This window comes from Tamandua tetradactyla, chromosome 9 (assembly GCF_023851605.1).
Source record: "Tamandua tetradactyla isolate mTamTet1 chromosome 9, mTamTet1.pri, whole genome shotgun sequence".
Lineage (NCBI taxonomy): Eukaryota > Metazoa > Chordata > Mammalia > Pilosa > Myrmecophagidae > Tamandua > Tamandua tetradactyla.
The window spans coordinates 83,327,305-83,340,932 of NC_135335.1; the positions used below are offsets into that span (position 1 = coordinate 83,327,305).

At 39.8% G+C, this 13,628-nt stretch overlaps 1 protein-coding gene across 2 annotated transcripts in view; it reads right to left on the bottom strand.

Moving 5' to 3' along the window:
- ADAMTS12 (ADAM metallopeptidase with thrombospondin type 1 motif 12) overlaps positions 1-13,628 on the bottom strand; it is a 415,156-nt gene that overhangs the window by 51,831 nt on the left and 349,697 nt on the right. For both annotated transcript variants that reach the window (XM_077116928.1, XM_077116929.1), the window contains one exon: positions 7,940-8,150. In XM_077116928.1, coding sequence (XP_076973043.1) covers positions 7,940-8,150 — 211 coding nt within the window. The remainder of the gene's footprint in view (positions 1-7,939; positions 8,151-13,628) is intronic.

A 13,628-nucleotide genomic window follows, 5' to 3' on the forward strand; every position in this document is an offset into this window, starting at 1 on the left:
GGAGTGAAGGACCAGTGGATGCCTTTCCATGTGACAGAGAAACCCTGGATGCCATCTGCCTTTCTTCAGTTAAGGTATTCTCTTATTGATGCCTTAATTTGGACATTTCCTTGGCCTTAGAATTGTAACTTATAACTTAATAAAGCAAGCCCGTTTTCTGTATATGGCATTCTGGCAACTTAAGCACATCAAAACAGCTTCACAGACAGTTTCACGTGATACTTTGGACAGCCTCGAGACACATACAGAGCAAGACTTATGATTTTGCCTTCCACAAAAAAAGAAAGCTGAGGTCTGGTGACTCACTTAAAAGGCTGCAAAACAGTGGCAGAGTAAGAACCAGATTTATTCCACATCTCCCATAAAATCTAGAACGATACCCTAATATTGAATAATTCTTCACTGAGTTTGCTAATTGATTTGCTACAAATCTTGATTTCTAAAGAGTTATCCGAAGACAGTAACTATTTCTTATTCATGATTGAAACCCTGGGTAGAGCTTGGGACACCAGGGTCACTTAATACATATTTATTAAGTGACTGCTTTACTTGGAAAAAATCAGAAATTGTATAAATTCTCCTCACAGTGAGCCTATGCATTATGCATTTATTTTTAGCTCTAGCCTTTTCAAGTACTATTTTCAATCTCTTCTATATAGAAAAATAATATTTATGTAAAAAACTCCTCTTAAAAAACCTCCTTTCTACTTTGTTTCAATCAAGCATAATCACTCACTGATGTGTGATAGCTCTGTGAAATCAGCTCCTTTGAAAAGTCCGAGACAATCACGGACACAAGGGAACACACACCGAGGGAGCACCCAACTGCAGAACTTGGTTCAGCCTTAAAGCTGTGCATGTAAGTCTGCAAAAAGCACTCAAATGCCCTGTACGGAGACTAACTTGCAGATAGGAAGACCATCTTTGGTGGAACAGTCCTCCTCGGACTAAGAAATAAACTTTTATTTCCCATCAAGGTGGAGGCCACAAACTAAAGGTCTCAGAGCCCACCAGCGAGAGGAAAGTCTTCTATGGCAGCCTGTATGATTCGTTTCTCTCTTGAGGGAAGTGTAGGGTGTATTTATTTTTATGGTTGACCACAGTATTTCTGCCCTTCTTGTGTAGGAAGATACTTATGCTCCATCTACTTTGTTAACCCCAAAATAATACTCCACTTGTGACATTTTAATCTAAAACTCTTGGATTTTCAAATCTCTACTTTGTAAAAATGTATCAGTCCAACCAAATAGTTCTTCACGTGTTTAAAGACATTTCCCCACTGGCAGCCTTAGGCAGGCTCAGTTGCATAAGCTGATTCACAAACAAGGGACTGATTCCTGTTAATTGTTCTCAAGCAGCAGATGGCCCCCTATCAGTGATTCTTTTCTGGAAGTATTAGAGTAGGTAGTATCAGAGTAGAAACTTTTTCTTTTTTCTTTTGGTTTATTTTATCTTGAAATGTTTCTAATGCCTGTAGGGTAGTTATATTTTACGACATATTTACAAAACTTAAAAAATTCTGAGTGTATGGGGGTGTGCCTTCCACACCCATGCTGAACTATGAAGGAAAAGAGACAAAACCTGTGAGAAGTAAGTTAAAGTCCTAGGGTTGTCATTGTTTACTCCATGCATGACCCAGTCCGTGACTGCACTTCAGTTTCCTCATCTAGAAGTTGAAAGAATTTAGTCACCACCTTCCAAGGCTGTTGTGAAGATTAGATGAGACCGTAGTCCGAACATAGTGCACAATGTAGCAAAGGTAATTGGTTACTGAAAGTGATTCTTATCACTACTGGGAATGATGATGGGAATAACAACAGTAGTGGCTTGGGGGGGGGGTGACCCTGATTTCCACTATCCTGTGTGGACAGGGAGGCACACAGAACTGTTTATCAGGGGAGCTGCAAGGTGAAGAAGTTGCAGGCACATATCTACAAGATCCTGTGGATACCCATACAGTCCACCAGTATTTTGCTTGAGTTTTTGGATTTAGATTTCCTAGGCCTAACAAATGGATGTGTATTTTTTTATTTTTAGTTTACAAGTTATAAATATTAAATAATTTTATTGGGCAAAATTGCCCAACCCATCAGAGTAAAGCAGGAGTAAATAATAGCTGTCTAGCTTTTTTTCCCCAGTTAAAATACACCACAATCTGATATTTCAATACAGAAGTATGTTCTAGAATAAGCTCCAAAGGGCTAAATTTGGCCCACTGACATGTATGCTTTGGCTTGTTCAATCTTAAAATGAACAAACAAAAGCAAAAAAACCCCACAAAAACTATAACTATTGGCCAATATTTTAAAATGAGCAGATATTACATTAAAATTCCAGACGTTAAAAAAAATTCCAGATGTTTAGTTTTTCTTGAAAGGAAAAGCACACCTGTTTTCTTTACCTAGTAGACACTAAATCTTCCAAATAAACTAGTTATGCCATATTTAGCACTGTGGCACACTGGTATTCTGGGCTAAAACAGAAGTTTCCTTTTCTCATCCTTATACTAGAACAAGCTGTGTTGCTTTGTATTCAGCCCCAGACTTCTTCCAGTGCCCAAGTGCATTTATTTCCTTAGGAGCTGTCAAGCCCTTCAGATGAGATAAATGCAGTATACAACATCACACTTAGAACCCATCTCAATTAGTAGTTTCAGACTTCTCAAAACCAATTTCTGCTATGATTATCAAATGCCCTTACCTTATAATTTTGAACTCTGAACCAAGCAAGCAGTCTGTCAATCTGTTCATGTCTCCTCTGTAAATTATCTTATTCTCACTTGCCCCACCCCTGGATTAAAGGCCTCTGAGGGAGCCCGCTGAGAAAGGTCAGCTGTTGAATTTGTCGACTCCACCCACCTGAGGTGCACTGCTGGCCGGGGATTCACAACTGGCCTCAGAGCCACAGTGCTGGGAATTTTTTGCAAAACACAACTGGAGTTTATCAGAGTGTTTGGGCTAAAGGGTCAGGTAGAGAAATAGTGGGTTCTTTGAGGATTATGGTGGTTAGTCAACTGATACCGTACTAAGTGTGGTTACTGTATAGGTATTTCCTTGATTGCATTAGCGTCTATAATCAGTTGACCTTAAGTAGAGAAGATTATCCTCTACAGTGTTTGTGGGCCTCATCCACGCAGCTGGAGGTTTGCACAGCAAGAACTGAGGGTCCCAGAGGTCAGAATTTCTGCCTGAAGACTTTAACATCATACTGCCCACAGCCTATCCTTTGGAATTTGGACTTGTCAGTTCCCACAATCGTGTAGCCAATTCCTTATATTTAGTCTCTTCATCTTTTAAATCTCTTTATAAACATAAATATATATCCTGTTTTTCTCTGTTTCTCTGGAGAACCCTGAATGACAAAGACATTAAAAAACATTTAATACATAGTCTCAGGTATTTATACAAGAATGATTGGATCTCATATTAAATCCAGCTTTGAAAGTAAGTCACTTAGGTATGCTACCTCATTAAAAGACATCATCAGATGTGATAAAAAGAATTAACGTGTTTCCCCAGCTGGCTTTCTGTAGGTAGTTATCTCTTTCAATCAAATGTGTTGTGTTTCTTTTCCAGGGGTGGTAGAGCACAGACCCCTGAAGTCTAGGAAGAACTGAGATGCTGGCACTTATAGTCTTTGCCAAAAGAGGGGTGACCCACTGGTGACCATGGCCAGAACATTTAGTAGCTAGTTGCACAGCAGCACTTTGGCCTTTTATGGAACAAGGTCATTTTAGGGGGTAGATGGCTTTTAGAAATGTCTCCTATCCCACTATGCCTCTCTCTCTTCCTTTGGTTTGTAGGAACATAGGAACTCCTGCGGGGCTTCACATGGGTCTTTGGTCTCACTTAGCAATAGATGTGGTGTTGCTACTTGTGCAGGACCTTCTGCCTGAAGAGCAAAGAAGAGCTCAACTGTGAAAGTCATGACTATTCACTCACTCATGCACTCCCACAGCTCTGCATTTATTAGGTTCTTGGTAATTTATTGGTTAATCCAATGTTTTGCTTGCTTGCTTGTTTATTTTGGTAGGCACAGGAAAAAGATTAAAGACACTCAAAGACCCTGGAAATGTCTCCTGTTAGAAGCCCCACTCCATGTTTCACCAAATACATTTTTTTATTTTTGGCATGGGCAGGTCCAGGAATTGAACCCAGGACTCCGGCATGGCAGGTGAGAATTCTGGCACTGAGCCACCGTTGCACCGCCAAAATACATTTTAATATAGCTCTAGTGCCAGGTAAAATATTATCTTTTGCTGTAAAGACTATTTGAAAGGAATTTTATTCTTTTGCTTCTGAAAGTATTTGGTGGGGGTGATTCATTTAATTTATGAGTGGTTCTGATTTTTCAGCAATCATTACGCATAGTCTGGAATACCAGCAAAGTAAGAAAAGCTGAGTAGTCATTTTGCCTCATGGTGTAGACATTTCAGATGCAGTATGGTACAGTGCTCAGAGCAGAAGCTCTGCTGTCTAGATTTAAATCCTGATTCCATCACTTTCTGGCTGTGTGACCTTGGGCAAGTTTCTGAATGTTGCTGTGCCTCAGTTTCTTCACTTGTAAGGTGGAGCTAATAAGGCTATTGTGAGGGTTAAATGTGTCAGTAGCTGTAAAGGTGCTTAGTATACATAGTAAATGCCCACTAGGTATTACTATTATTATGTAATGAAGTATTGATTTCTGATTTCACAGTGTCCTTTTGGTTTTAGGAAAGCAATACATTAGTTACATTAGTTGTTTTGTCTTTTAAGGTCCCAAACATTTTTGCAGGCTGTTAAGAAACTTGCAGACCCTAACTACAGAACTTCATGGATAAAATGGTCCTGAGCTCAGGAGAGAGGGTGAGATGAAACTGGATGGGGCCAGAGATCATTCAATCCTCACAACTTCACTTGAGGATGAATATTGCATTACCCCCATTTTATGGATGGAGAAACCAAGCCACAGAGAAATTAAATTTCTTCACATATCTAGTAAGTGGCAGGGTCAGGGCTTGAACTCTGGCCGCCTGGCCGCAGAGGCCACACCCTTAATACCAACTGGCTGCCTCTCGCAAGGCACATCACTGAAGTGATGTAATTCATTAAAATGGAAACCACGTAAGTGGCAGCACTCCCCCCAACCTTGTATTTGTTTATGACAAACAGTGCAACCTTCCTTACCCTTGAGCCCAGAAAACCAGTATAAGACTGTTGGTGACCTGGAGATTGTGGGTAGCATTAGATGTCCAGAGCATGAGCTTAGAGGGGAGGGGGTGGTCATAGGCCTCTAGTTTTCCCTGAAAGGGGGGAGACCTCCCTCTTGGGAGGGAAAGCCAGGGATGAGGGGGCCAGCCTGGCACAACTGAGCCCACTTGCTCCTCACTGTTTGGATTCAGGCAGGTGCCTTGAACAGAAAGGGGAAACTCGGGTTTAGCCTCTTCTCTTTCTTCTCACCTTCATCTGCCCAGGGAAGACCATTCTACAGGAGTTTAGGAAACTTACAGTTCATGGGTCCTGATGCAGACTGTTGGCTGTTTGGGCCCAGTTACCTCATGGCTTCGTACTCATCTAAGTTATCCCAAATGGCTCAACAACAGGCCAAATTATTAGGTATTGCTGGAGCACCACCCTGCTTCCACTAACTTAGATTCAAGACAAAAGCCAGATGATACGTGTACCAAGAATCACTCTATCATCTCTCTTACAAAGTATCTGGGTATTGCTGGAATGTCAAAGACATTTCACCTTATCTAGAAAAGCTCATTAGAGGGCTAATGTGTACAGACATTAGCAAAACAGCAGAGGGAGGAGAGGAAGACCCATTTGATGAATATTTTTATGCTGACTTAACTAAAAGCATCTCTCCTAAAAACATGTCCGAACTGGAAGCAGCAGTTCAGCCTTAGTGCTCAGCTCTGTTAAGTGGAAGCTAGAAACTGGATTCCTTGCCTATTGTCAAAAGACTGTGCAGTGGCCTGTATTTGGAACAGACATGAGTACTTGTCATATCATGCCAACTTTTTGGTCCTTTGTCCTCCAGTTAAGACAGGTCATTCTGCAACCCTTAAACATGAACACAGTATGAAGAACTCATCAGCCAAGTCTATAATTGCAGCCTTTTGAACAAGCATTAAGATGCTGGCAATTAATAAATTCTACATGACAAGCATTATTAACAGCTTTGGATTCAGCCAACACATTTTTGGTAAACAGATTTAATGGACCAGTTACAATACCCTATTTAGCCTTATTTTGACAACATTGTAATTTGCAGCAATCTAGGATGGTGGTGAACTCATAGGCCAGGCCAGGGACATGCTACAAACATATCTCCCCAGGGAGAACAAGGAGAATATTCTGGCCTGTTACTGATGTGTGTACAACTATCAGTGCACATGTTAAACATATACCTGTGTTAGTTTGTCAGTATATTTTCTTTGCATGTATACTATGTTTTTTTCTTTTCTTCTTTTGGTCCTACCTCTCCCATTTGATAGAAAGTTCTTACAATATAGGGATTAAGTGTTCTGTTTCTTTTTTATTTTCCCCCCAAATGCCCAAGAAAGCATCATGCACAGAATTAGAAGCTAAGCAATCCCAAAAGACTATGAGTTAGTGAAATGGAGCTTTGGAAATAAATTTATCAAAGCTGCTGTATTCAAATGAGTATTTTCTCCTCCCAAATAGTTATCTTTAGAGAGGTACATTTACATATACAATTTTTAGAATTCTTCTTTAGATGATGCTCTCAGAGCATCTTTATAAGCTATATATGAAAAACAATCACATGTATTTATAATCAAAGATCATTTTTTAAATGCAAAGGTTTTATCCAAATTGAAAACTACTCTTGCATACGTCATATTTAGTTTCAATGGACTTTTTGCGGCATTCTCCTGAATCAAATGTTTTTCATTTTCTTGGAAGGTAGGTACTAAGAGGAGTTCCTAAAATATTCCCATTGATGGTAGCATTACTATGGAAAGTATGTGGTCTTCCAAAGAAACACATAAAAAGAAGCCATCATCCATTTGTACATTCTACACATAAACAATAATTTATTTTCTAGTCATTTCTCCGGGTATTGACTGAAGTGTGCACAAAGCAATGCAAATGAGGCCCTTGGAGACCACAGGACTCCTGGGGAAAGAAGGGCTCTACTTTCATCCTATCACTCTAGGAACATGACAAGATCTGATAGTACTGGATTCAATAGCAACCCAGAGAACACTAAAGCATGTGAGTTTTTCAAAACCTTTTAGCTCACTGGAGTTTCTAATTACAGTCAGAGAATTAGATCAGAATAATTTCTAGGAAAACACAGAACATTTAAATTTATGTGTTTAATAGTATTCAGCATCCTGAAGTGTGGACAGATGTGACCTTGACCCCGTCCAGACAGATGGATGCTCCTGTTGCCAGCTGTCATTACAGAACCTGCCTTTGGTTTTTACTAATCACAGTGATGGGCCAGCAAATGTTTAACAGTCCAGCTTCTGAGATGGGTGGGACAACCCTGATTTCCTACCAGTGGTTTAGCAACAGGCCAGCACAAACCCTGACAATTTATCAATTGGCCTCTCGAAAGTCTGTATGAGTAGTGCCAGCACATCTCTGGCAGGTAGTCAACTATTAGAAAGTGAGAGCAAGGTCCTGTAAGAATGGAAACCAAGCAAGATAGGATAGTAGGTGGAAGGAAGTGCAAGAAGCAGACCAGAGGGTGGTGCGATGGTGGTTTAGTGGCAGAATTCTCGCCTGCCATACTGGAGACCTGGGTTCGATTCCTGGTGCCTGCACATGTGGAAAAAAAAAAAAAAAAAAAAAAGCCAGCCAAAGGTGACAGATGCTGGATGCTTTGCAAGTTTACATGGAGCCACTTTGGATCCGCTGTTGAGAAGGAATGGGGTGGAGGAAGCTTGAATAGAGCCAGTTTCCCTTTAAACCCCTGAACTCACCTCGCTCCAGTTGCCCACTGTCCAGTCCGAGGGACACAGGATGTCTCTGTTACAGGAAACCAGGGTCTTGGGCTTCAGCAGGTGTTGGCAGTCCTTAGCTGGGAGGGCTTGCTCGTCAGAGCCCAGGGTCTGGATGCACAGCACTGTACGCTTCTTCTCTCCATGGGGCCCACAGGTCGCTGAACATGCTTCCCACTGCCCTGCCCACCACCTGCAGGCAGACATGGAAAGGTGCAGGAAGGTCACCCAAAGCCCACACAGTCCACACACATTTAATTTACCCACTACAAAGAAACCAAGCATAGAAGCACAGATTCCAGAGCTCCAGCCTGCTAGATGACACTTGATGAAGATAGGGCCATAGGTGTGCAGCTTGTTCAAGGTTCCAGAGGCAGCTGAGCCCCGAGCATAAGATACTAAATAAATAGGTTTTCAGATGAAAAACTATATACCCCTTCTTTTCACAGGCAAGAAAACTGAGGTCAGATTTCTGCTGTGCAACTTTAAGAAAATTAACCGACTTCTCTCAGCCTCACATTCTTCATTTGTTAAATGGGTGTTAACAATATCAACCTTATATGTGTTTTGTGGATTAAATGAGACACTCATTCATATAAAGTGCACAGTACCAAGCCTCACTCATAAGAACGCAATATTTTTTTTGTTATTGCAATTGAGTATAAGAAGCCAATTAGAATGTAAGTCTCCTGACGCCTAAATTAACACTTTTCTAAGTCCAATGGGAAGCAGATATCACGTACTTACTAATTTTCAATTATATAGGTCAGGAGCTTTGCCTTCATATTTTTTTTCAACCCCTGTCTCCTGCAAGTCACCTCTTAATATTTTCGGTGGTTTCTCTGATAAGAAACGAGTAGAGAGAGAAGAAACTTAAGATAATTTCTGATTCATCGCTGTTCCTGACAAGTTCAAAAGTTGAGGATGTTGGTTAAAAATATTATGGACTTCCTGTGGAAAAACTACTCTGTGTGTCATTTCTCTACACCATTATCATGGATGATTGACGCAGAATTCTAGGATGTGGACCTAGTGGTTCCAACAAAGTAGCTTTTGAAAATGATAGGAAGTCCTCTTGGCAGTCCTTTCCTTTCTTCTTTCTTGATCATTGTGCAGATTCCCCCCAACAGAGAAGACAGGACAAGTGCCTCCACTCACTATGGCTTGGATTCACCATTGCTCGGCTGCTAGGCAGGCGTCTTCATCCTTCCTTGCAGTAACAATGTGGACTATCCCTATTTTTCATGGGAATATGGTATAAGCATTTGAAGTTCTTCATTCCTGACTTTAAGAAAGTTTCCTTATCTTAAGATAGTATTGAACTTTGACAATTCTGAAGAAGAAAAAATTTTGTACTACTACCCATGTCTCCTAATTGTTGGATATATTTATAATATACTTCTTCTTGATAGTCATACTTTTAATCTTAGGTTAAGAAAATGTTAGAAGAAAGCTATTCCTTCATTTTATTATACCTTTCATTTCAGTTATTAAAATTACTTATTTTTCTTTGGTGTTTAACATTTGGCTGTCTTGTGTGGACAAAGAGCCAGTACTGGAACCATATGAAGTGACAGCAAATGAATCACAACTGAATTAATCTAATACTTTGTCCTAACTCTGACATTTTCAAGGGAGTCCAGGCACACCACTGAATATATGCAATGTCATTCTGGAAGGTCCCTAATTTGAAACAACTGAAAGTCTAATTTGTATAATTAGCTGCCACAGGTTTTCAGAGGTGTCAGCTTGAAGTGATAATATGTCAATTATCCTGGAATTATCTTGGAATTTCCTTCATAGACCTCTGGGGAGACTTTACCTAAGCTTGGCACTCCTGTAAAGTGAAAAGTGTCCTCTTTATTTCCCTGAAAAGGTTTTCCAGGCCCAGGACTCAGAAGTCACTCTTAAGTTGTTCTCTGTTGTCTACCTTATTTTCTTTGGTGTCTGCTATAACCCCACTTCTTCTAGATTTACAGGAGATTTATAACAGAATACTGTTAAAGCGCTGAGAGTGATTGGTGGAAAGGGAAATATGACATGTAAAGAACTCAGAATCTTAGAAGACTCAGCCTGAACATTTATTCCCCCCCAACAATTCAATTGCTCTGGTTTAATCAGCAAAGAATTAACTGTAACTTAAGCTGATTTTTTTGGTTTGTTTTTACCATTGATAATTTTTCTTACCAGAATGTTAATGGCACCTAATATACCTAGCACTGAAGTGGATAATTGACCATGCATTGTCTTCACGTATTGCTCTTTAGTTGCTAACCAATTCATTTTATCAACCCAGTGATAATATAAAGACTTCAGGACTTGAGCTGTAGCAGTGATTTTCACTGTATCAAAGTTGGAGAGCTTTAATAAATTATCAATGTTCAGGTCCCAGTGATAATCAGTTGGCTCAGAATCTCTTGGGGTTAGGGTTAAGGCATCAGTATTTTTAAAGAGCTCCCCAATGACTTTTATTTGGGGTGGGGTCTTGAATTTTTTTAACTTTTTTTTTGTATAATATAACATATATACAAAGGAAAGTAAGAAAAAAGCAATAATTTTCAATGGACTTTTCAACAAGTAGTTACAAGAAAGATCCTAGAGTTTCTCATGGGCTACCATATCTTCTCAGATTTTTCCTTCTAGCTGCTCCAGAATATTGGAGACTAGAAGGAATAAATATTTTTTTATCATCACGATCTACTTCTTTTTCTTTTTTTGTGAAAAATAACACATATACAGAAAAGCAAAAAATTTCAAAGTAGACCAACAGTTAGCTATAGAACAGATTTCAGAGTTTGGTATGGGTTACAATTCCATAATTTTAGGTTTTTATTTCTAGCTGCTCTAAGGTACTGGAGACTAAAAGAAATATCAATATAATGACTCAGCAATCATACTCGTTTTTAAACCCTACCTTCTGTGTATAACTCCACTATCACCTTTGATCTTTCTCCCATTCTTTAGGGGTATTTGGGTATGCCCATTTTAACTTTTTCATGCTGGAAGGGGCTATAAATTATATGGGATAGGGGGATGGAATTAGCAGATGTTCTGGAGAGGCTGGCACCTCTAGGTTTCAGTACTTATCTGGTCCAGAGACCCATCTGGAGGCTGTAAGTTTCTGGAAAGTTACCCTAGTGCATGGAACCTTTGTAGAATCTGATATGTAGCCCTAAGTGTTCTTTGGGATTTGTTGGAGTGGTTTTGGTTGGGGTTTGGCAAGTTATGACACATAGCAATGTCTAAATGAAGCTGGTGTTACAGTGACTTCCAGAGTAGCCTCTCGACTCTATTTGAACTCTCTCTGACACTGATACCTTATTAGTTACACTCCTCTTCCCCCTTTTGGTCAGGATGGCATTGTTGATACCACAGTGCCAGGGCCAGGCTCATTCCTGGGGGTCCTCTCCCATGCCAACAGGGAGAATTTCACTCCCGGATGGCATGTCCCACATAGTGGGGAGGACAATGATTTCACTTGCAGAATTAGTCTTAGTGAGAGTTAGCCCACATCTGAGCAACGAAAGAGGTCCTCCAGAAGTAACTCCTAAGCATACCTATAGGTAGGCTAAGCTTCCCTGCTACCCACATAAGCTTCATAAGAGCAAGCCTCAAGATCAAGGGTTTGGCCTATTTTTTTTTGGTGTCCCTAATGTTTGACACAGTATCAAGGGTTCCCCTGGTATAAAGCTTAATTGTTCCATATCCTTTCTCCCATCCCTCAAGGGACTTTGCCAAAACTTTTTAATTATCTGCTTAATATATTCTAAGATAAATCCAGGTATTACATTAAGTTATACAGGATTAAAAGCCCTCATTCTTATTCTGGGCTTCCTGTGTTTTGATTGTTTAAATGAACTATCCACACAGGTTGAGTGAGATGATGTGCTAATTCAGTATTTCCTTTTTTTTCTGTATGAGGCACCAGAACTCGAACCCGAGTTTCGGGCACAACAGGCGAGAACTCTGGCTGCTGAGCAACTGTGTCCCGCAGTAACTCAGTATTTTTAAAGAGCTCCCCAATGTTTTATATAAAGTCAGGGTTAAAAAATTTTCCCTCAACGAATGGCCTACCTTGTTTAAGTGTAAGCTATGCATACTATAGAAATGTCTTTTATTATTACTTTTTTAGACTTCTGGGGAGCCTGCAGTTGCCCTGGGAAAGTGTACTGTGGTTTGGATACTAGTCTACTTTGAGCTCATGAAGAAAGGGTGGGGGTGGAGAACCTAGGCCATCTCTCTCTCTCATACTTTTTACACGCTCTCATGCCACTGCTTTCTCCGGTAGCTCTGCAGCCAATAAATCAGGTTACTTTACTCCTTCTAACAATGCTTACTCAGGAAAGTCAAAGTACAGATCTTAAGTTGTTAAACTCTTGCTCAGAGTAGAATTTCCTTAAAAATACCAACTTTTTGTAATTATTATTATCATTCTTTGTACTAATCTTTTCCCTAATAACTGTTATTTTCCAAAATCAAATGTAGTAAGATAACATTTAAACCGGCAATTACACTCCTAGGTATATATCCAAGAGAAATGAAAGCATATGTCCAAACAAAAACTTGAACATGAATGCTCATAATAGAATTATTCATAAGAGAGAAAAGGTAGAAAAAAATACAAATGTCTATCAACTAAGGAATGAATGAACAAAATATGCATATCCCATGTAATGGAACGTTGTTCAGCCATAAAAAGAATAAAGTATTGATGCATGCTACAACATGGATGTAATTTAAAAACATACCTAGTGAAAGAAATCAATCATAAAGGATCACATATTATAAGATGCCATTTATATGAAATGTCCAGAACAGGCAAATATAGAGAGACAGACAGTAGATTAGTGATTACTTAGTACTAGGGGGAAGGGAGAATTGGGGAGAGAGAGATGGCTAAAGGATATGGGGTTTCTTTTTGAGATGACAAAAACGTTCTAAAGTTGATTGTGGAGATGAGCACACGATTCTGCTGAATATTCTAAAAATCATTGGACTGTATTCTTTAAATGGGAGAATTACGTGGTATGTGAATTATAGCTTAATAAAGCTGTTACCAACAAAAATGTATCTCAACATAAACATTAGTACAATATAAATACTATAATTTCTTCGCCCTCTATTGACAATGTCTCCATCTTGGATCCATCTTTTGACTGAATTCTGCTCATGCAATTTCATTTTCTCTCTCCTGTTGTCCTCTACACATACTATGCTCACTTCTTTTCCCACCTCTGTGGGGAAAGATCCATAGTTCTCAAGTAGGGGCATTTTGCCTCTCAGGGATAACCTGGCAATGCTTGGGGACATTTTCGGTGTGACAACTGGGAAGGGATGTTACTGGCATCTTGTGGGAGGAGGCCAGGGATACTGCTAAACATCCTACAATGCACAGGACGGCTCCCCCACCCCCAACTCCTGCAAACAAAGAATGTTCTAGCCTAAAATATCAGTAGTGTTAAGGCTGAGGAACCTTGATTTAGAACATGTGCCATATTTTTGTGTGGTGAAACCTATATACAGCTGCCAGGAAAGAACGAACCACTGTCAGATGTTCATCTGCAGCCTAGCAGAGATATGTTTTGCTATAAACCAAAGTTCAGAGAGAAGTCAATAGGAAGAAGAAACTCAAATGACCTCTTTCTGGAGTCAGATACACTAATTCCAAATA